Source organism: Manacus vitellinus, unplaced genomic scaffold (assembly GCF_001715985.3).
Source record: "Manacus vitellinus isolate BGI_N305 unplaced genomic scaffold, ASM171598v3 scaffold_2_pilon, whole genome shotgun sequence".
Classification (NCBI taxonomy): Eukaryota; Metazoa; Chordata; class Aves; order Passeriformes; family Pipridae; genus Manacus; species Manacus vitellinus.
Window position 1 is genome coordinate 16,840,733 of NW_021940208.1, and position 25,133 is coordinate 16,865,865.

At 40.6% G+C, this 25,133-nt stretch overlaps 1 protein-coding gene across 1 annotated transcript in view; it reads right to left on the reverse strand.

Annotated features, from left to right (window-relative positions):
* Positions 1–25,133, reverse strand: part of FLT1 (fms related tyrosine kinase 1) — a 111,312-nt gene that overhangs the window by 50,966 nt on the left and 35,213 nt on the right. The window contains exons 8-11 of the mRNA XM_008924619.3: positions 23,675–23,792; positions 21,548–21,717; positions 20,977–21,136; positions 6,747–6,861 (exon numbers count right to left, since the gene is read on the reverse strand). Coding sequence (XP_008922867.2) covers positions 6,747–6,861; positions 20,977–21,136; positions 21,548–21,717; positions 23,675–23,792 — 563 coding nt within the window. The remainder of the gene's footprint in view (positions 1–6,746; positions 6,862–20,976; positions 21,137–21,547; positions 21,718–23,674; positions 23,793–25,133) is intronic.

Genomic DNA, 25,133 nt, shown 5'->3' on the forward strand with positions numbered 1-25,133 from the left:
TGCCCTTATATCACAAGGTATTCATTTTTAATGAAAAATTGTGCATCCAATCTTGAGATTTACTGCTGCAGCTGAATGCTATGTGATTATTAGTTTTGTTACACTGAGGATGGTGCATACAGTTACGCTAAAGCATCAGGACTGCAGTTACTTACATACACAACATGCTTCTTGTGTATTAAATTGCCTGAGAGAACATTCATCAGCACTAAAATTCTGTTCTTTAAACTGTTAGCTTCTCCCCCAGCACTGTTTTGGTTTTGACCAACTTGCACTGTCCCAAATACTTTTCTAGCATGGGCCAAGGATCACTTCCAACAGGCAACTTCCATGCAAGTGACGTCTTTTTGGAAGGTAAGGGAAATATATATTATGAACACAGGAGGCCTTAGTGCCAGAGAGCAGTCATTGATATGTTTACTTGACTAAGCAGGGAAAGCCATGGTGTCTAGGAAAAAGCAAGACTGACTTTGCAACAGAGTAGAATGTTTTAGGGACAACACATCTCGACATAAACCTTTTAGCTTATAAATTAGTCTTAAGGATAAGATAACATCTCTCTAAATAGTTTGTGAGCCCTCCAGTGGTGCAGTCTGTGTTTTGCATTGAAGATGCCAGCTAAAACCCACCAGAGGAGCCTGGCATGTTGCTGTTTATTGAGCAACCATGACTGTTTGAGATCAGCTTGTGCAGCATGGTTTCGCTGTATAGCTATTGCAGCAAAAGATGAAAAAGTTCTCGCAACTTTGTATCATCTGGCTTCGCAACAGGGAGTTTCAGATCCTAGATTTGCAACCACATTATATACAGAAAGACTGAATCTAGTTTGCCAGAACAGGCAAATTCCTCCTGGCGTGCTCAGTATCTTGAGTATTATCTGTTCGCAACCCTCATTTACCACTCAGGTTTTGGTCCTTTATTCCTTCTTTCTACTCCCACCATATCAGCTGAAGCACTATGCTACAGGTTCATCTGAAAGGTGTGGGCTAGGGAAGTAAATCCCATATTATTGCAGCTTTAGCTGGCAAATAGAAGAGCATAAAGCAGAAAACCTAAGAAATGAAAGAGGAATTTACAGATTTGTTTCACATGGAAACTCATGAGGCAAAGACTGAGGGACAAAGACAGTGCAAAGCAACTGGCATGATCACTGTGTTGGAGCCAGGTTGGGCTGGTCTTTCCTTTGGATGGTCTGCTTCAATTTTTCTTTTTTCGGAGTAGCTGAGATATAGGATTAGCACTGCTTTAGCTGTTGGCAGTGAAGTGAGAGGAGTTTTCAGAAAATGGTTGGCAATATGACTCTTGTGTGACTCCTAGAAGGCCTCTGCAGACACTGGCATAAACATGCTCTGCTCAGAGATTGCTGTCCCGACTTCCTGAAACAGTCCATATATTTTAAAAACAAAATACTGCCCTTTCAGCATAGAGCAGGTTAGTGCAAGTGTGTAAATTATTTCTGATTCCCTGCTATTTATGCTTTTAAGAACATGTATTTGTTTTAAAAAATAAGAAAATAAATGAAAATATGCTCTCTTCAAGCCCTTGGATTTATCTTTGGCTAAAGGAATATTATTTAGGAAGACCCATATCTAAATATTGGTAGTGCACTGTTGGATTGGTCTGTTTGTGCCAAAGACATGTGAACTATGTGTCTCACATGTTGGCAAGGAGCGCCAGTGCAAAACATCTGGACAACATGTTTCACCTTCAGGACCACCATCGAAGAAACACCAAAATATCTTCAACAGCAGGACACGAATATATGCAGGAGAGCACCTTCTGCCCCCCCAGGGTCAGACAGGAAAGTCACTGCAAGGTACTGCTCTGTAGCAAGCAGAGCTGCAGTTTCTCTCTGCACCCCGTGCTGCCCTCCCAGACCTCACACAGCTGGCTGACTGGCAAGGAATAACGCCACAGACAGCTACACCAGGGCACCTCCTGCTCTCCTCTCCACGGCCAGGCGTAGGGCAAGGTAGCACTTGATTCACACCTCCCTTTTGCACCAAGGCAGGCGATCAGTTTCAGGAGCTGGAGGGAGTTGCAGCTCAGGAGTAGCAGGCGCCAAATTCTGCTGGTTTTAATCTCACCGAGGGCTTGGCTCCACTGGCACCTCGCAATGATCTGCTTGAAAGTGTTGACAGCGATTCTAGTAGCACTTAAGAAGGCTCCAGAAGAAGTTACAATGTGCTGAAGAGAGGCAAGCGACACTGCTGCTGCTATCTTTAGCCTGATTTCTGAGGAAGATCACAATGTCCGTATGTCCATCTGTCTGCCACCCTGTCCATCTGTCTGCCAGTATCCTCTCTTCCCCCACATGCTCAGTAATTTTTGAATCCATTGTCCAATTGCAACTAAAATTTACTGACAACTCAAAGCACAAATATCTCATGCATTTCATGAAAAGCAGCTGCTGGGCAGAGAAGAAAGATCAAAATGTTGCTGTAGTGAGCTAAACAGCTTTCTCTTCTGCTTTGGGTTTCAGGTGGACGATCTGTACAGACGTACTGGCCAGACAGATGGCATGTATCAGGACTGAGAAGAGACACAACATGTGCTTCCTCATTTCATCAGTAATGTGGGGATGTGGAAGAGAGGTAGACGTTTAGGGCTTGGCATAGAAGATGCAGGAGAGATGGAACCATTCTATTTTGCATGGTCACACCTTATTAGTCATGTCTAGGAAGGACTGACTCTTCTGACTATCTAACACTCTGCCTCTATGTTGGGAGTTTTAATACTACCCTCAGTCAGGTTGACCCATTGTTGCCAGCCAAACCAGAGATGGACAAGGGCGAATCTAGGTTTCATCTTACAGAATCATGTTACAGGGCCATTACTTTCCATTTTCCATGAAGTCAGGTGGTTTTGTCATTCACAAGGGATGGGACCACTAAAAACCCCTGTCAGTAAGGTATTTATGCAGTGGAAAACAAAGCCATATATATTTGTGTGTGTGTGTGCGTATATATATATATATATGCACACACACACATATATGCATGATAAACCACAACTTCATGCATTATTACCCTCTACACACAGTTCTTGAAGGCATATCCTGTGACACAGACACATGGTACCTGCTGTTGTCAGTGGGACCTCAATATTTGCTAACAACAGAGGGGTGAGGCAGTCACCCCTCATTCTGTTCCATTTTGGTTTCTCAAGAATGTGATTCTATAGGTTATTTCCCCAAAACAAGGGAGTTTTGTCTCACTCCCTCCAACTTTTCCCTGTACTCAACTGCCCTCTTGTCTATTGTCTCCTTCCCTCAGATTTATCATCCTTTCTTCTTGAACCACGCTTTTTACTCTCCCTCATGTGAACTCACCCTCTTAGTGTTTTTCTGCACATTCTCCATACCCAGGATCCTTGTCAACTTCTCCTGCAGCACCCTGTCTCTTCTACCCCTGTACAAGGGGTACTGACTCCTGTCAAAGCTATTGATAAACCAGTGTGTGCCTGCACACACAGGAGGGAACACTTGCCTGTATGTATGCACTGGTAACAATGAATGCACCAGCTTTTTGTACCTTATAATTGCAGGTCATTCACAGATTGACATTTTAATGAACACAGCCCATGCAAAGAATAATAATCAGTATTAGCCCTCAGTTATACGTAGCAGTTAGCTTTAGCTGGGAACACTGAGAAGTGATGGGGTTTGGTAGCTGAATGACAGGAGAGTGTCTGTGACCTGTTTACATGATAAGACTAAGAATAGCGCAACTTTGTAGGAAATCACTGAAATGTCCAACAAAACAAGAATTAAAACTTTGGGTGGGGGAATCAAATCACTTCAAGTGTTGTATTATGATTAAGTATTACGGCTGATGTTACAAAGTTCTTCCATTATACCACTCAAGTTTCTCAATGTCCTTTTAGAGAGGCTTCAGCGGAAATGTTACTATAACACTGTTGTCACGGTTTCTCTGTCACCAGAAGAATAATATAGTGCAGGCTTCCTGCACTACTTTAACTGCACAGACACAGGGTTTGAGGTTTTTCTAACTTTAAAATATATTTGTGACTACCCTGATAACCACAGAGAAACAAAGAACTGACCACAGCAAAGAGCCAAACTGGAGGCACTCAGATGTTGCACGTAGAGAAAATGTGTGGAATTGGCACGAAGTCTTTAAGAAGGTGAAAACAGCTACCTTGATTGCTAAAGAAACCTTTTGATAATTCCTTTTTCATCTTTTCCCTTGGTTACAATAATCTCATCCTGTGACCACCCTAATTTCGCCTTTCATAGTAACCCAAGTGTGCAGCCTTTTTCAGGTTCTTCATCCATCTTCCTCCATTCTTCCACCACTTTGTCTCCTACATCTTTGTTGTTTCCATTGAGCTTTGAGATTGTTTCTACCATGCTTGCTGTGTGGGGATATGAAAGTGGGATAGACATTCTGTTTAGATTGCAGGACACCATTAACGTGGAAGAGCCTCAGAGAGCTGTTCACAGCTGCTTGCAGTAGCAGAACTGCTCACAGCAGTCCATCAGAGCCAGACGCTTGTGATGACGTGCTGCATTCAGTGAGCTCAGTGCTATTAACAGCCTTACAATATTGCAGCAGATGTGGAAGGGTTCTGCTTGAACTGTGTCTCTCTGAATTTGCTCTGGGAGATTGAGAATGACCCTTGGGCTGCAAAGAGTGAAAAGTCATAGACTCCCACGAATTTAAGAAAATAATCCTGGATGCTCCAGAGCAGCTGTGTGTGCACAAATCATGCAACTCTCAGCTTGGCCAGGAACCTGGGCTTAGAGAGCATTTTCTGCTTTAAAAAGCAATCCAGCTGTGCTTGAAGAGCTATGGAAGAGCAGCAAAAACAGAGAAACTTAAGAAAAGCTGTGAAAAAGCTGAGTAAAGGGATTGTTTCACTGATGTCCCCCTTCCCATAAGGACTAGGAGGAATAAGGCAAAGCAAGGTAGAACTTTCTTAGCTGAACTAAAGAGTAAGAAGACAAGGAATACCAAGGAGAACCAATAAGTTTCATAGCAAAACTTTCTGTGCAGAGACAATTCCTTGGTTCATTTGTGGGCACATTTTTCAAAAAGGGCTGTTTGCCAAAGACTTCAAACAAACCCAGCATTTCTGCTGCAAGGACCCATTATTAGCATCTTCCTCCAGGGAGGAATTTATTTGCTGTCGACTGGAAGTTGCTTTGACATTTCAGCCACTCCTCTTACACTGCCTCCAAAATACACGACACACAAGGCGAATGAGATCTGATCATTACACAGTTCCTTCTGCACCCCGTGAGCAGGTAGGACTTCACCCATAGCATGGCTATATGCCTTCTGGAAAATAACTGGTTCTTATCACCTTGTTCATCATTCCCCCTTTGGAATAGATTGTGTCTTCCTGTGCCTGAAATGATTTCCCTTTCCTCCTTCAAATCCCTCCTTATGTCACATTTTTCATGTGCTTTCCTATGATAGTCTACCCTAGGAAGCTGTTTGCTTCCATCTTTGCCTTGATCTTTAAGCACGTAGAGCTGGACAGCTAAATAGAGCAAATGCCTCAATGGGATCCAGCCCGTTCCCATGCACTGGAATGGTGCCATGAACACCTGTGGTATTTTCTAAATAATATAACAGCAGGAGAAAATGCAGTCCCAGATCTGATTCTTGGCTGCACGTAAAACCCTATTTATTCTGTGGTGTGTGAAAGGGCCCTACCATGAGAATAATTACAGTTCATAAACATTTTCATACGCAGAAGACTGAAGGCAGCCATCAAGGAAAAGAGACCTATAACCTCAGCACCATTAGAATTACAAAAAGCATTTCGGTGGCCTTAAAAATGACTGGCCTAGAGAAAGACAGGCTTTAAACTTTATAATCTCTTCAGATATTACTGCCACAAACTAAACTAGCCTGTGAAAATAGATGCTGTGACAGTGGCATGGCATTGTGCATCTTCATCTGAGCAGCTCCGTAGCACAGGCTAGCCAATCACACCAAATCAGTCTCATGTATAACCCAGGGAAGTGAAGCTGATCTAGGACATCCTTGATTTGAAGGTTTTAATTGATGGGCAATCCTCCTTAGCTCCTGGCAAGTTAATCTGATTGGCTTTCTCTCTCACATCAGACACCAACAGACTACAGGCCCACATGCCCTTCAGAATTGTGTGCATCTCCCCATGGCCCATAAAGGAATGCTTCACTTAGACTAGACACTTAACATTTAGATGGTTAATATCACTGGGATGAATCCCACCTTGCTGTCTGACTGAGATCTCTCTTAAACTTTGCTTCTGTAATCTGGATTCATTTGGCTCTTTAAATTTTTTATTCCAGAAAAGACTTGGTCATCTAGTCATCTAGGACCACATCTGTGAATAAACTCTAATGAGAGTAAATTGTTAAATTCTCATAGGAAAAACAACATGAAATTGTACAATTGCACAACATTAATCAAAGATGGCCTGGACCCCTGCCCCTGTGCTCCTGAGGTACCCCCAGATACTACAGACCATGTCTAAGAGAGCAGTTATAGTGAATCCCACTGATACACTCTCTTGGCATGTCACTTAATATGACTGCCTGCAGAAATAAATACATCTCTGCATCTCAGCAAATAAATACCAAGTATGAAAGTTATCTGCATGTATGCAGATTTTCAAATCAAAACAATATAAAAATACTGGCTTCCTCACTGTTACCTCGATAGCATCTTACAATGCCTTTTCAACACATGCTCTCACACAGAAAGGTTATCTGCTCCTAGGAATCATACCTTATTTTTGCCCTCTATTACAGCCATTCGCTCAGTGATGCTCTGGATCCTGTTTCCTATGTTGCTGCCAGCTTTCACGATGAAAGATCCTTCAGTATAAAAGCAAAAGCCATGCCTGAAAACAACAAAAATTGAAATTTTATTGATTCAGTGATAGAAATTCAACACATAAGAGAAAACAATTGTTCTGAAAACAGTGATAAGTCAGGGGAACCTCAGGTGCTGTGATGACCAGGCAAGTATCGTTATTTTTCATTAAATCTTGAGGTTTGGAGCCTGATAACTGGATCCACTTCCCCAGCCCCTCCTTGAATATTAGTTCTCTGGAATCAGTGTTCACATTTAACCCACTGTGGACCAGGAGGTCAGAATTTACAGTCAGAGCCTGAATATAGGGCTGTGCAAGACCAGCATCCTATTTCCAATGCTCCTGTTTTCGGACATCACCGTGGTTCAATGTTTTAGCCTTTAAGTCAAGACCCATTCCATAATGTATTGGATGCTGATTTATTATGCGCAGTTTCTTTTGGTTATAATGAGATATGATACTGCTAGTCATTTAGGAATATTTTCTTTAGTTCAGTTTACAAAATGGCAAAATATCAATACTGAGGCTCAATGATTACAAGACACAGTAAAAATGAGCATAATCTTGCAAATTAACAAAACAAAGTTAAACAAAACTAAATAGCAAGAGGATTTAAAAGATAATTTAACTAAGAAAAAAATCAAAGTCATCTTAATGAATGGAAGTCCCAGAAAAAATGTTTTTGTCTCATGCCACAAATCAGCTTGTAATCAAAACATTCAGGTGTGGTCATGGTAGAGCTAATTTGTTTCTCAAAGCCTAATTTGGTACACATGGAAATAAACACAATGGAATGCTTCTTGAATGTTGCCTGACCCTGTTCTTCTTTGAGAGTATCTAGTTTAGCTTCTCCTCCAAAATTAAGTTGTTGCTTGTTCAATTCCAGTTCCATTGTTAATTGTACCCTTCAGCTAGGTGAACCTCTTTCAGATTTCCTTTGATCTTCCACGGCTTTGAAAAATAATGACTGTAGTATCTGTAATCAAACAGTTCTGACTTGTATAACAGTTGTTTGGAGAAATGAACTTTAATGCCCAGTGACTGGATAACAGAGTGTGATGCAATCCTGACCAAAGAATAAGATACATTTCCTTTCACCAACTGTGCATTTTGCTTAAACTTTGTGTTGTTTAGAATATCAATAGTATAATAACTTTACATGCTTGTTTTTAATTGTGCAGCTTTCTGTCAAACTGGCCAGTGTCTTAGCAGATATAACAGCTTAAAGAAATGATGACATGGAATCTGACTTGGGCTGTAGTATGTGATTGTCTGCCCCAATTTCACAATATGCATTGAGAGGATCAGTGCGTCAAACAGGCCAAAAAAACCCAGGAGAAGGCCATGGAGATTCATGCATGGAAAGAGGGTAGGGAGGAGTAGCATGGCAGGAAGGCCCTATCAACATTAATTTTTCTTTCAGACTCTGGTTTAAAAGCCAACTTCTAACACATGACTCTTGAGGCCAGGGTGGATGAAAGATAGCTGCATTAATAAAGACACTTGATGCATTCTAATGGGAAAATTTGGTTAAAAATTACTCAGAAAGGTTGATGTCATTTACTTTGCACATTTAATGCTCCAAGAAGTCTGGATCTGTAGCAAGACTAAAACACAGAAGACATGATAATTTAGCTAAGATGGTAACATTACCATGCCATAGGAGATATCAGAACTCATTTTGTGATGCCGGTACTGTAGGCACACAAACAGGCAGTATCAAAAACACATCCTTGTGACTGGATGCAATCTGTACAGGAAAATAGACACCCCAAAACCTCACTTGACTTATACTAAAAAGTACCTCCTAATTTTTTTCCTTTCCCCAAAGAATACATTTATGTTTCTTTGTTACAATGCTGAAATTTTGTACTCTTTACCATAAAAGTCTTTACAGAGACACATATTTTGGTAAAGGACAGAAAGAAGCACATGCATATTCAGAAGCTGCTTGTGTATCTCAGAAAAGCATCTGTGATTTCATTTCTTGCAACTCTGTAGCCTCCAGACTTAGTTGCTATTATTATACTCTTCCTCATAATTCCTTAAAAAGACTGTATATATTTGGGTTGTGATGTCTTAGGGATGAGGACACTGTTATGTCTTTGTTGATGCCTAGCACAATGAAGTGCTGATTATTCATTAATATCATAATACAGACCACCATCATAACTACAATAACATCACAATAACAAGAAAAAGACATGTAAAATGCTAAATGAAATATAAGCCACAGAGACCTCTACTAACTTCACATACCATTCCACATCTAAACTTCTGACTACGACGTTAATGCAACTATAGTAGAAACTCAAATACGCTTCATAGCTGTTGCCCATGGTTTTAATAAAAAAGGAGTCACAATCAAGCTGAGAGTACTATATCCAACAGCTGCTAGAACACATGAATACTGTTCTATACACCACTTTGGCTCCACAGATTGCTGGATCAGTTGCAGCATGGCTGCCAGGCAAAGCCTAGGACAAGACTCAGATTCATGCTTTTGGATGCAGAACCAGATGCTTTCTCTCATCAGCTGCCAAATGCCTTCACTTTAACCTCAAATACACTAATGTAGCTTTAGGAACATCACACAAGCTACATCCACTCTTCTGTGCTGGCTGCTCAGGTTAATACTCCAAGGCATCCTGCCTCTGGCTGCTGCCAGGGGTGCTATGTGAAAGACACTACCAGCAGCAGGGTAGAGACGGGGAAGGGGCAAATGGGAGTAATTAAGTCCTGCCTCTTAACCTGATCTCTTTTAACAACGGGCATTTTGTAACAGAAAGAGAAAAGGCTCTGCTGAACCTAGATGTAGTCATCAAACCAAATGTTTGTGTTAAGTACAGATGCTTGGAGAGAAGGAGAGAAAAATGAAAACACAAAAATCTATGCTGGCTGGAACCTAAACAGAAAATCATCTTCTTGTTAACTCAATTGATGTTTCATTGCATGTGTCCTCAGATAACATCAGCTACATATTTTTCTGCTTTGTAAAGAAATTGCAAACTACTTCAAAATACTCAGGAAAATAGCAAGAGTATCCCATTTTTAGCAAGAACTGCCTGTGTTTCCAAGGAAATTCCACTGAATTTTAGATATTTGAATATTACTCCAGATATCTCCAGAGCGCATGAATTCCTGAAATGTTTTGCTTTCGGATGAGCCTCGTTGCTTTGCATCTTCAGGAAATCTTACAGCAGGGTTACTACCAGGTTAATGAACAAGCATGTAGTGTGCAGAGGGTTTGATAAACAAGGCTGATATTCATCAGCACATTTCTAAGTATTTCTTTCACCTGTTTCCCTGCAGACCCTTTCATGTTCCTATTTTGTGGGTGTGATTCTGCGTGTGTAGAGATCCCATAAAAAAATGCTAAAGGGGATGTGTACAAACCTATGCTTATAAACATTATGCAACCCCAGAGCAAGGTAATCGGGCTCTGCTTTCTTAGTTGAGCAGAGCAACCAGGTTTTTCACACCCTAAGTAGTTTTTCCCATGTGCCTACATGCGTGCTGGCATGCACATTTGCTGTTGTCCACCCCCATCCACCCCCGCCCACACAGGCACGTGTCTGAGAAAACGGCTATTCCTTTGGAAAAACAGGAACCGCTAATTCTCTGTCGGGTTTCAAGAGAAGCCCAGCAAAGGGGGAAAGAGGGGTGAGAGCGTCTCTGCCTATGGTGCAGGGCTTGTTCTACCGTCAGACCTGCTCATCTCGCCTGTAGCTTCAGGAATTTGCACGACTTTGGAAAGGCTGGGGGTGGTTTATGCAACCAGAAGTTAAGTCCAGCTTTATAAAGGGTTTGTGATGTGCAGAGCTGGCACCGGCAGGGGCCCTGGAGAAGTGGCCTGGGGGAGAGGAGCCAGCCTGCTTCTCAAGAATACATCAAGCCCTTGAGGAAGCAGAGTGTGCCATGTTTGAAGATGCAAAGATAATCACAGTGCTGGGAACCGTCTTGTGTAGCGGAGGAAGCCAAACAACAAGAGGAAAGCTGCATATGCTCCTGATTTCGCACAGGAAGCTAGCAGCACCTCCTGCCAAAGCGAGATAAGAAAACTCCCATGGCTTATCCTGGACAAGGCTATGGTGATCAACCTTCGCTTCACACTGTCCTCGCTCTGCTCGGTGGCCCGCTCCCTTTCCTAATGAGTTTCAGAGCCCTCACGTCTATTAGTATACAGCACGCCAAGCACAATAGTGTGGTGTATTTATAACTATCAATGGGGAAAAGTTTCCAGGGTAAGAGTGTACTTCATGTCATCTTGATGTATGTCACTGAAATCTAACTACAAACCAGCTCCAAGCTAAAGTCCTGCCGATTAAACTACTCGTCTCAGAAGAAAAGCTGTTCTGTTGTCACCCCAGTGATTCATAGCAGAGCATAGGACCTGAGGTAAGTGATTTGTCCAGTTATTCACAGGACTGGCTTGACCCCGGGTATGACAGTCAGTTCTAAATGAAAGCCCCACATCCAGCCTGACCAGACACATCTTCCCCATCCCAAAGACAGTACTGCAGTTTGCAGTTCAAACAGTACAATGAAAAATACCAGTGGAAGAGCCTCATTCCCCAGACCCGTTGGAAAAATACTCGTCTCTATCTCCTTGTCTTCCCAGCTCCTCCCTCCCAATTCCTCCTGCGTGATGCCAGAGGCCATTGCAATTGTTACCTCCTGTAACATCCCATTCAACTCTCTAAGCATTCCTCTTGGCAAAGCCACTGGAAGCCTTGATCACACTCAGTCACTGAGGCAGTGCTTGTCAATTGATAGTATTTGTCAATTGCACCAGTACTAGGAGCCAGGGGAAGCCATCCTGTCAGTAATGCTGCCCATTTTTTAGAGTGATTAATGGCAGTCACAATACTTTCCTCAGCACCTTTCTTTTTTTAAAGAGCAGCAATCTATTCCTAGCAGTATCGGGGCAATGTTACTACAAATCCCAGTTGGGCTGACTCACATCTTTCAAGAAGCAATGGTGACAACACTAACTTAAGACAGGAACTCTGGGAATTCCTGGAATTGTAAAGAATACATAGGAACTGTTTTTCATTTGGAAGTTATCAAAAAAATCTGAATGACATGGGCCTCGCCAGCTCTGTGCCTCAGCATCCAGCACTGTGCAATTGGTAGCATAGGGCTGGTGTAGCCACGTGTCCCTGGGAATACTGAGTCAATCTGAAGCAGGAAACAGAGAGGAAAAATAGTAGCAGAGATCATGTACAGTTTGTGAAACGTGCTTTGTGGGGGGAAGGGGAGAACATCTGCTGGCCCCCTGCTAGCTTTGTCTATGCCTATGAGTCTGTGATTCTCAGAAGCTTTGGTCCAAACGTTCCCGCTCTAGATCAAAACCAATAAGTTAGAGATTGAAATACTGGCCCCACTGCATTTGGTGGCAAAGCTGCAGCTGGGAGCTCATCCCAAGCACCTTTCCCAATATGGGGATTAGTGGGGCTAGGAGGAAATCTACAAATGGTAGGAACTTGATATATTTTACACTATATATTGTTTATTTGTTTGTTTATATTTATGTCGGAACTTAGCGAGGAATGCCAAATAAGAAATCCTAGTAAAAGTGGTGCATATTCCTCCCTTGCATGACTCCTTCTCCTCTCTGCTCACACTGTCACTGGTCTCTACTTCTTCCCATCATAGTATCAACATTTGCCTACCACGAGCAGGTGGGATATCACCAGCACATCTCACTTCAGATACACTCATGACTCTCAGAGTGCAGCAACTCTCCATTGCCACTCCTCAACCTTTGTCTCCAGAGTAGGTGCAACTTATGACCAAGGACACCGTGCTGAGAAACTATTCACTGACAGCCTACGGGGTGGCTGGAGGATTTCTAAGTGGCCTCCGTACATTAGGCTGGGATAGGGCCCTGGTGTACTGCTCACTTGCCAGAGGGAGGACTGAGGTTTTTTTCTGTTTTGTAGAATGATTTGTTTCCCCATAGAGGGGGATATCTGGAGAGTAAGTATGTTCTCTTGGGGAGATCCCTGATGTCCCAGATGCCTCATCCTCCTGGTCAGTATCTTTGAAAACAGTAGGGTATATGGCATATGTTGTGTATTTCCATGGTTCTATCAAAAAAGAAAGTATTTGATAACTGCACACTGCCTTTCTTGCTATTATCTACATGCAACCAGATAATGAGATAGTGTTTCCTTTTCATACTAATTCTTTCCAAACATTATGACTTGCCCTGAATTGTTCCAATATGCTTCCATGGAAAGAGGATTGATTTGAGCTATCTCAAAAGAAGCAGTAAGATCAGCAGCAGTGTTACCTACCCCAGCTTTGAACCTTTCATCAGCCCATGCTCACATTTCCACAGGAAAAAAATCACTTCTATATCTGCACACCCGAGCACCTTGCAACACCAGCTACTCACAACAAAAAATGCAAATGATTGAGGCTGAAGGTCACAAAAAAACCCATTCTGTTTCCAATTTCTTTCCCAACACTTGAGACTCCTGGCCATTAGGGAACATAACACCATTTGAAAGTAATTTTTTCAGATGTCTGTACATCCTGAGGTTACCTGAAATTTTCTCACCTTGTCTTATCGGATAACTATATTTTGCTTCTTGACCCTCAGTTTTCTGATTCACACTGCTTAACATTCTTGATGGACACAAATTACCATCATATTTCAGCCAAACCTCCCTTCCTTCCTTATTATCCACCTCTGTTCCCTCCTTTACTAGAATATAATCACTCTCATGTCCCATGCAATCCTGAGACTCAGCCTCCACTTTCTCTGTCTGAAAGCAACAATCATGTCCTCCACAGAGCTGGATGTTGGCTGGAACTATAGAATTATCACTCAAAGCATGAGATTTTCACAAACACCTAGAATTTCTTTCTGGGGAAAAATGTGTCTGATTTTAACAGTCTGTAGTACTGCAAGGAAGAGGGTCTTGTGATTTAGTCGAACAGTCAGAATCCTACAGAGAAAGTCCATGAAACTTCTACATACAGTGTCCACTCTATTTTTTTTATTTCAAATTTATATTCCTTATATATATAAAGTCCATTCAGACATTTCTTGCATAAGTTCTTTTTCATGCACAACTCACTTTTGATAGCTCGTTCAACTTCTAGGCATAACCTTACATCTATAACCTTCCAAGATCTGTGTATCTGCAACATCTTCCTTCTCACAGTGTCAAAATCCCCTTCCTTTGCTGTGCTGAGTGGATCTTCTTGGTTGTAGAAAGGAGTAACACCTTACTAACCTATTTACATAGTTTTAAATACTCCCTGTCTTGCTGACAAGCTGGAGACACAACTCACACCCTTTCCATTTTCCAGTGATTAGCAAAGGAGATGGAGGAGCTATTGCTGCACAGAGGTTGTGTTTTTCAGGATGATTTGTATTCAGCTTCACTCCAAGTAGGGGTCTGAGAGCAGCTCTGGGCTGACTGGACTGAGGGACTGGAAGTGCAGGCAGAAAACAAGGAAGGGATGAGAAAGAATGGAGGGAAACATTTCTAAGGAGAGAGGGGAGTTGATTAGAGGGAAAACAGGAAGAGAAAATACTGACAGACATGGATGTAAGACCAAGGATCCATCTACCCCATATCCTGTCCCAACAATGACCATATGCAGATGGTTGGGGATGAGTAAGAGCAAGACTAACTTCAGATACTTCCTCCTAATACTCCCCCAGTCACCAATTATTATCAGCTCAGGAACTTCCCGCAATGGAGACTGTTTCTGCACTTCAGTGGATTTCTCTTCCAAGATTTTGCACAAACTTTTCAAACCCCCAAAATCCTCTGGTGAGGAGTTTCACAGATATGCTATCCACTGCACGAAGAGCTATATCCTCTTTCTGTTCCAAATTGTGCTCTTCTTGTCTTCATTTAATGGCCTCCACTTCTTGAACTGGAAAAGACATACCCAATTGCTTCTCAGACATATGTGTAGATCACAAATTTGTAGATCTCTATCTTGTAGCCCCCAAGTCACCTCTTTTTTGGTCTGCAAAGACTTGACCTCCTTCCTCACTCGTCCCTCACACATTCCTCTCATTCCCTGAAATTCCTTTAACCCTTTTTGATGCCACTCTTGGTGTGCCTCCCAGTTTGCTGCATCCTTTGAAATGAAAGGATCAGAAATACTCACAGTATAAAAGATGTCGGTAACTGATGGATTTGTGGGGTTGTCATGGTGTTCTTTATTCCAGTCTTTATTTCTTTCCTGGTAATTCCTAACACTTGATTTGCTTTTTGAGCTGCTCATGATGGTGATCATTTTCACAAACACATCTATCACAACGCTCAGATCCCTCTTTGTGGTAGTAATGACCAACCAATAGCCTTTTTACATGTATCTTACATACGAAAGCAGATTTTTTTTTTCCTGTGTATATCATGCACATTTATCTTAAATGAATTTCACCCTGCCACTTTGTCACTTGGATACCCAGATTCATACAGTTCTGCATTTCTTCGCAGTCAGCCCCTCTTACAAATCTGCATAACTTGGTATCATCATCAGACTCTGACACCTCCTTACCATCTTTTACGGGTTATTTCTGAACATGTTGACAAGTACAGACCCCAGCACCAGCTCCTGAGAAACTTCACTGGTCGCCTCCCTACGCTGCAAGAACTGGTTGTTCCCTCTTAACCTCTGTTTTCTATTTTTTAACAGAGTATTTTTTTTCTGAGCACGAGCTTACCTCACATGACATATCTGTTCAAAGCCTTCTGCAAAGGCTTTTTGAAAGGCATACACATAAAAGGAAAAAGGATGCTAACTAAAGTTTGTATATTTTTGTAAAAGGTGTACTAGATCCAGTAATAGTACTCCATTCATAATCACTCCTAAGCACACACAGAGTTTGACCTGGTGCCTTCCTTTGGCCCAGAGCCCCTGCTAGTGCAGGAGCAGGTTTCTGGCTACGGGCTGGGACGCCCCACTGGTTCGGACACCGCCAGCGTGCGGGGCCTCGCTCACATCGTGCAGTCCCCACGTACAGCCTGTCACACATTGTATATTCTATGGGCTGGGCCACGGGGAGTAAAAGATCAATCAGTAACGTCCCACGATCTGTGTGACCCTTGTGTGTTTTTCCCTAGGACTGTACATAGTCAAGCCAAGAGACCACCCTGCAAAGGCAACAAGAGGGAAAAAAAAGAAACTAGGAGAAAAAAAAAAGGGGGGAGAGCAAGTAAAAAAAAACATAGGTGAGTGAGAATAAAAGTCTGATGCTAAGCTGAGCATCCCTTACCACCTGCATCTTGCTGTAGTTCTTGTGTTTTAAGTTTGAATGATGACAAAAAAATATAATACTTTTTGGTTTAATTTTTTTTTTAAATTTGGTTTAAAGTGATTTGAAAACTAGAAATTTCAAAATTTGAAAGCTTAAGGTTCTAGTTCAACTAAGACCCATAAGGAAGTAATTTCTAGCTTGCAGAATAAATTCATCAGCATCTTACCCTGAGGACAGACTGGGGCAAACTGTACTTGGTGTAAAGTATGTATCTGTCAAGTTTATGTAACCATATGTATGTGCCAGGTCTGATTCATAGGGCATTTTGCAAGTAAAATAGTAAAAAATATTTTAAAATTCCATAATACTGACTGAAGACAAGGATACAGCCCCACTAGATGTTTTCAGAGAAAAGAATGTGTTTGCAAGCAAGCACTGAATTTTGGGTCCCAAGGGAAGTGCAGAATGAGATGCTTCAACATATTGCTTGTTCAGGCTGAAGCAGATCAGATGCTATTTCACTCCTCTCTTTCTTTTGGTTTCAAATTCCCTGCAAGTCCATGCTGCTACAATGTACAGACATGGCAGTTCATCTGCATTTTTTGAAAGATACGTAAAAAAATCACAGGGTTTGATTTTTTTTTTACACTAATCTATTTCCCCAACTGCAGCAAAATAAGGGAATAGTTAGGCTAATTTTTTGGTGTACCCATAACTACCTTTACATTACTAGATTGCTGTAAGAAGATACCTTATATCACAGGGTGGAAGCCACAAAGACCATCAGCCAGATCCTCAGACAGTGTGAATTTAGAGCTGAGGATCTAGCCACATGTCAAGTGAAACAAAGGCATTTTAGAACTACCTGTTTATTAATGGCATCCGACCTACTTTTACCAGCTCTAAGGACTCAGATTTCCCTTTCCTGAAAATAGAAGGTGGCACAGGGAACAAAACCAGTTGCTGTGGACAAACTAATGGGCATCAATGTTTGCAGACATCCAACAATTAAATTTGGGTGGTTCAGTACATTCCTAATTAAGTACAATTAACATTTGTTCTTTACTTGTTCATTTTACATACCTCACTGATGTTCCAAATCTGGTTTCCCCTGATCATCTCTCCAAGTACATCCTAATGATTCTGCCTTTCAATCCCTTGTTAATACACTGACATAAACAATGCAGAAATGCAATTAGGCTGCTATGCACACATGGCCTGCCTCCTCTTTCACTGAAGTCAGTGAGAGTCTGCCCGTGCAATGTCATTATGCTAGTTTCAGTCTTTCTGTATGTCTGCAGAAGTTTCAAGGAAAACCCCTATTTTTTTCCTCCCAGAGATGCTCCTCTTCCTTCCTCTGCAGTGCTGGAGAGCTATTGCTATAGAAATTTAATAGAAAACTATTTTTATAGAAAGTCATTCACATGACCCTGCCTTTATACTGCATACAAGTCTCCAAGGGAGGTGATATTCCCCTCTTATCACTCTGTTTCAAGTCAGTAATGATTTCAATGAGGACCCTCACACATCAGAGCGCTGCAAATGTTTTGGTTTCCTGAAATTAGCTCTTTGGCAGCAGTACCAGCTTCAGCATTGCTGCACAGCCCTGGTCTCTGCTGCCTGCTTCTGTCCTCAACTTCATGTATTCAGCCCTCCATTTCCAATCCCACCGTTAGGTGATTTTACCACCAAGAAGAGTTCATATCCTGACACTATAGTCAGAAAGGCAGAGAATCATGTACTAGTTTTACCTATGACTTTGTTTTTGTAGGCAACTTCAAAATACCCTTATGTTTCTCTCTCCCTCAAGCACATACACACACAGAAAATAACCCAAAAGCCAAAAAATCACAGACTGATGTCATGACAGGGTTGTAAAATAATAATCTCTTATTCAGTCTAAAGCTAAGCAAAACTGATAGCTCAAGGAGAGAGGGATGCAGCAAGGTGATAGGAGAGTTGGAACACCTACAGTAAAATTTCAGTGTGGCATCTGTTTGCAATTTCTGAGGGGCAGATCAGTTAAACCTTAGGCAGAGCTCAAAGGTATCTCTTGAACTGCCCACATAGAAATGTCCAGAGAGAGAAACTTGCCCCAAATGACACTGCATAACTGCTGAGCAATAGCAGTATCCCACATCCCTTTCTTGGCAATCTCTGCCAGGCCAGTTTAAGATAAACACAAATCTGCTGAAGAGATTCAGGTCAAGAACCATTAACATCAAGCACGTTCCTGGCATGCAGACACTTCTCTGCAGCCTCAGAACTGATCCGTTTTAGGTGGATCCCAGCCTGCCTCCCTCCGGAGACCCTCAGCAAGTCCTGCGACTGTCTGCCCCTGCACACCTCTGCTGACAACCCAACCTGAGCCAAAACCAGGACAGAAAGAACAGCTCCAGAGTGGTAGAGAAAAGGCCAGTGAGGCTGGTGGACACTGCAGGACAAGTGTCCCACCAGCTGTCCTCCGCTATATCCACTGAGCAACTGCGGACTTCTCGGTTTGGGAATGTATGTGTCTGCTACAGAGCAGCAGAGTAAGCTGCAGTAAGGTAGCCCTGGAGAAGAAGATTCTCAATCATTTAAGAAATGCTAATTTTATTTTTTTCTCTCCTTGCTTTTATTTCTCATTGCATCTTCTACTGTCTTTTGCCTGTCATCTCTAAACTTAATAGCTCTACATAAGCTTTAAAAAGCCCCAGAACATTACAATTTGCCCCTGACAGTTTTTCTTGACTCACCTGTGTTTCCTTGCTGGGGTGACCATCAGAAGACAATCTTACCACCTATCTATCTAGTTAGCTAGCTAGCTAACAGAAAGTTGTTTAATGGCAATAGAGCTGGTTCAAATAAAGTAATTGTAACAGAAAATAAGGAACAGCGAATTTTAATGATGTTGGTCTTTCCATGTTTCAAAAATTCACATTTGTTGAGCAACTTTACAACTTTCTTTTTTTTTAATTTTTAATTTGTTATGAGGAAACTATGGAAATTATTTTGTTCAGCTGGTCTCCTGTTACTGGCCAGACTGAAGTAGAAAAAAAAGTTATGCAAATTGATTGTATCAATCACAAAGCATTAAACTACATCTGCTTTTAAAAACAATGGAATTAATTGAGGTATTTTTAGATCACTGAAGCAGAAACACTGTTTCGAAAATAAATTGAAAGAAGCAGCCATATAACCTAATGGTTGCCGTTAAGGAGGTCGTAGGCAATAGTCCTTCAAAAATAAAAGCATCTAACATGCACTATGCATCATCCTCCAGCTTGCAGTGACACTACTCAAGTGATGAGAAGTTAAACACATATACAAATCCTGGAGCAAACAGATCTGTGCCCTGCACGATCTTTGCAGCAACAGCATCTTTTTACATGGAGTAGATGCTCTGTCCTGTGACACACAACTCAGAAATTTGCTGAGAATCCCTACTGCCATACACCATGAATGCCATACATTTGTGGGGGTTTATTGACTTAAGGTACAAGGTGCATCTGTGCATGGAAATAAGCACTACTTGAGCACAAGAAGAGCAACATTTTAATATTGGAAACCTAACATTGGGCAGGTAAATACAAGAAAAATGCTGTAAGGGCAGAACAAGATAAGTTTTTTATCTGCACAAGGTGTATGCACCTTAAATCTGTTATTTAGGCAAACTTTGCCTCACACAAAGAGGAAAGTGTAATGAAATAAGTAGGATTAAAGGGTTTTCCAGTTCTTGAAGGAGAACACCCAAACTGGTACAGACATCAGCCTGAGCAAGGTGTGCCAGCTGCTGAGGTACTCCACTCTGCTCCCCATCTGGAGCAGGAAACAAAATGTAATTACTTGGGTATTTATGCCTTTCTGTGATAGTTAATTGTCGCCATATTATTCAGAGGGAGTCATTCCACTTCTTTTAGGCAAAGCATTATAAATGGTGTTCTCCAGAATACTTTTTTGGTGAGTACTTTAAGGAGAAGGAATGGAAGAGGGTTAGAGAGAATACCACAGAACAATTATGAAGCAATTTGGAATCAAGTCTGGAAACAACCTTGTAACAGAGCCAATAGCTGATTCAAATTGTTGCATTTCTCCTTGGATCACCTGCTCAAACACACTCCTAATTAACATTTAATGGAGTCTACAGTTTAGCACAAAATTGAACACCTGCTTGTAGTTATTAATTTCTCTTTCTGATGACACGCTCTCCTGTGCTGTAGCGCAGATCTGTGTTTGCTGACAGAAGGAAATATCTGACAATGGATGAGCACCACCCCAGCTCCCAAGGAAGAAACAACTATTTCTTCAGTGCTGCACTGAGATTTCAATCCAGAGTATGCATAGTTGTAAAAACTCTTGAAAGAAACTAAAAGACTGAAAATTTTCATATAGGTCTTTCTCAATGTTTCTCTAGTTAGAAGATGTGACTTCTTTTCTCTTACACCTATTTGCAAAAATAAATTAATACTCAGAATTTTGTGACTTGCACTTCAAGGGTAACATACCAGATAGAGGAAATGCAGCCCTCACCTGTCCTCGAAATGGAGAATTTCAGGTTATATCTATTCCAGCAAACGGAGAGATTGCTAGTGCCACCTCTTGGTGAGAAGGGCACAGAAAGACAGTCATTAGCATAATCCCAAAGAAAGGCATAGTGGGAAAAATAGCATGTGCTTCTAGGAAATGCTGTCCATTCTCTGACTGATCTCAAAGCAAGTACCCTCAGTTTGAGATGTTTGTTGTACTTGGTTGAATGACATCTTCTATTCCTGCAGTTAAGCATGTGCTTAAATATTTGGCTGAATACAAACTTTACTAAATAAGCAATGTTTATAGCAAGCTTTATTCTTGTAAAAAAAAAAGTAAATATTTAAGTGTAATAGTAAGGGAAGACATGCTAAATAAAAGTAAGGAAGTTGTCCTACCTTGTTTTATAATGGTTTTGTTTACAGGGATACCACATCCATGTAATTTTAGGCTGAGGAATACCATACGCAGTGCATGTCAGCACTTGTTTGCTGCCCAGTAAATACAGATTGGGATCAGGGAATGAAGACACAGCATTTTCGTATATCTGGGGTTTCACTGTAAAGAGTAAAAATCGAAAAGCAATTAAAACGAGCTCATTTCCAAGGTATAGCATGATCATAAAAATACTACATTCCTGCAGTGTGAGTAACAAGAAAATTTCCCAGGAGAACAAAACAAACCAGCAGTCCTAAATCAAGTCAGATGAGCAGTTAGTAACACATTTAAGTCATCACAAATAAGTACGTGACTGTGGAAGACAGAAACCCTTCTAATGAAAACCAATGTTCATCTTCTGACTCAAAGATCAGTCTACCACACAGCATCTGAGGCTTGTATTTGGGCTCATGCAAATCAGTAAGAAAACCCACAAAGTCCTGACCTGTGCAAGATCTATGACAATACAGCTGAATGAAAATTCAGCATTTACATGTTCAGGAGAAGCATGGGAACAGGTTGCAAACTTACCATTTACCGTAAGAGTAACTGTAAGATTCTTCGACAAGTTCCACTGTCTTATGCTCAATATTATGGTGTAGTTCCCAGCATCTTCCTCAGCAACATCCTTGATGATTAATGAATAGTCTTTAACTATGTACCGGGCGCATTTTTCAGCAGCAGGTAGCCCATCTTTTAACCTGTTTAACAGAATTCCAGAAATCAAAATTTCGTAAACTATTTTTGGTTAAACTGCATGTGTTCCTTCATTTCACAACACTTCTCAATCTTTGGGAAAGGATTTGCAGTCTGAGATTCTGTTTACTAGAGGCTTATCCTTCCCTTTCAAAAAGGATTGCTGATACTTGTAAAATACTTTAGAAAATCTATTCTATATATTAAAATTGTTAAGGATCTGACAGGGCTCTATGGCATTTGAGAGTTGCTGAAAATTGCAACTCTATCTCTGAAGATCCCAGTTGTCCATGCTTGTACCACCATTTAGTCTAGAAGACAACCATTATGGCCAAGAGTCACTCATGGAAATAGAGATTGCATCATCCCTGCAGTGACCATTTTTTTATGACCTCAGAATACATCCTGGGACAAAGGATTACAGTAGCCTAAGCACAGCTGTGATTTTAGGAAGAGGAAGAGTAAGTAGATTAGATAAGCACTTAAGAATCAGATATCCTGCTATCAAGTGAATGTTTTCAAAGATAACAGAAAATCAACATAGAAAGTACTAACTGTTGCTTACACACAGATTCCTGAAGCACAACATTTTTCTTCAAAGTCTAAAATACATTGTAAACTACATTTTAATAAGTTGCAAGAAGATTAACATGATGTTAGTAGAAGGGTGCAACAGAGATTCACTATGATGATGGACTTGATCAAAATGATTCACAGGTTTTAATAAGTATTTACAGAAAACTCTTACTATTATTAGAGGAGCACTAAAAATTTGTTCAGAGGGCTATGGCTTTAGGCATTTCTCTGTATCTGTATTTTACAGAACCACAGAATAGTTACAGCTGAAAGAGCTTTTGTCGAGTCCAATGCTCTGTACAAAGCAAGGTCAGAAGGTTGCCCAAGACCATTTTCAGTATGGTTTTGGATATCTCCAAGGATGGAGACTGCACAGCCACTCTGGATTACTTGTTCTAATGTTTGACCAACCTCACAGTGAGAAATAAATAAAAAATTTTAAAATTCTTTTTTAAATGTTTGGAGATTTTTTTATTTCAGAAGTTTTGGATCTATATGTCAATGGTCAATATAGTCAATAAGCCCAACCATTAGAGAAACAGAATATGCCATACAAATGGCTAGCATCAGTGCCACATTCACCCCTTAATTTTCCATATGGAACCATAAATGTAAGGGGTTTGTAAAATGGAACAACATTTTTGGAGCAAAAGCGATTCCTGGCTGTGAGTAACATGAATTCTCACTGTTCATGTATGTGTGGTTTGTTTTCTTAATCAGTCTTGTCATAGATCCTTTGTTGAAGTGCAATGAATTGAACAGAGTTACTGGTGTTTAAAATGATTTAAACAAAAAAACACTTCAGATCATGAATAGATAACATTGTTTTATATAAAAGTTGTTTGGATTATACAAAAACTGTTCAAAAGATTTCTTAGCACAGTATACATGAGATAAAGTGAGTGCCCCCGTCACTAAAGTAGATCTAAAACCTGCAGATCACAACATAATAGCACCAGCTCCTTTTTTTTTTCCTAATAGTGCATGTCTGTATGACTCAAGTCAAACAGCTATTTTAATGAAAACCTTTTCTTTCTCTTACTGCCTGAAAAGCAAGTTCAGGTCTCATATCTAAGTCTGAGTGAAGCTGAATGAGACACTTCAGTCAAGGCTGCTAGAGATATTTAGCTGTAGAGTGTCCATTGATTTCAAGAGGAGACATATCCAACACATTTAAAGGATCTCAACTTTAGACTTTCCAGATCTCCTTTTTTGCACTTGCAAGATGGAGATAATGTTCTCATAAATTGTTAGAACCCTGGGCAACTCTGAAACTTCCAATAAAACTTCTGAACTGTATTGCCTCCAGTTTGTTGTCATTTCAAGGGGTCCTATTCATCTAAGAAGAGGTTCAAGATGCATATTTGAAAGTAACTGTTGTCCTACCATATAACCTCTGGAGAGGGAAATGCCTTCACTTTCACTGACAAGCGATAGGATTTTCTTCCAGCTACAGCCTCCAGTGCAGTTTTTCTTCGACGTTTCAAATTAATGAACATTTTATCTTAAACAAAATAAAAAAGCACACTGTATTACTGATTTTTATTCCTGCAAAAAGAGTTGCTCTACTAAAAAGAATAGGAATCTAAATAAAAATTATCGTTAATAATTTTGATGTTCCCACGTGGCAACAACAAGAATAGAGCCTAACCTCCTAGAGATCTGTAAAATAGAAAAGAATACCACAAATATACAAGAAACTGAGATACAGTTCACAGGGCATGAATCTGCTTGGAGAAGATATGGTCTAGCCAAATTCATATTATGCTTCATCCAGAAAAAAACATGTAAGAGATTAAGTGGTTCTTGGTATGTGGGAAGCTGAACTAGATGATCAGATGACCTTTCTACTTCTACAGGCCAAGAATCAATTAATGTTGCAAAAGAAAATATTCTGCCAAAGAGGATTTAAGGGACCTTCAGAGAAATAGCAAAGGAAAAAGGCAGAAACTTTCTGTATCATTGCTAAACAGCTGTTTCATTAAACAAACAAATCTTTGTCACTTCACAGAACAATCTGAACCTGCTGGAATTTGCTCTTTTTCAGTTTTTCTGCCCCATATCTTCAACTCTCTGGCAACCTGATGGCTTTTACCAGAGGCAATAGAACACAAAATTCATACAATACATTGGAAAATATCTTTTCCTCCCCTGCCAACTTGTGCAAAATAAAAGATTCGAAAATGAAAAACTGTTTGAATGTCCCTTTGATAGTACCTATCAAATTTACAATGCAATATTTACTCATATTATGAATTGCATAAGGATGGGGGATATCTATTAAACAAGTGCAATATTTATTCACACTTGCTATGTACATTGAAAATAACATGCAGAAGACAAATAAGTAGTTTAATCACATAAGTCATGTTATAAAGATATAACCCTGATTCTGCAAGCCTTTATTCACACAGGTTCTTTCTAATATAGGTATCCCATAGATGGGGTTGCTTATGTGAATAAGAGTTTACAGGCTGACTTTGACAGTTACAGTTTCTCTAACTTTAATTTTAATCTAAAACTCAGTTTCTGACAGCTTCAGTTAATTGTTTAAGAATATAGTAAGTAGGTATCATGATTCATCCTATGTTCCCAGAGCTGAAATAGAGAGAATGGACTGAAATACTCTCTAAGAATACCAACACAGGGTGCTTAGTCCGCACTTCCAGGTGAGAGAGAAAAGGTACACCACTGCAAACATGAACAAATCCATTGTAGAGGACACCCATCAGCCACTTGGTCTATAACACCAGTGGTTCCCCAAAGATCCTGCATAGTCCTACTTGTAACAAGATGCCACAAAGAAGGTAGCTTCTCCTAGAATCCCAATGCACAAAAACCCTAA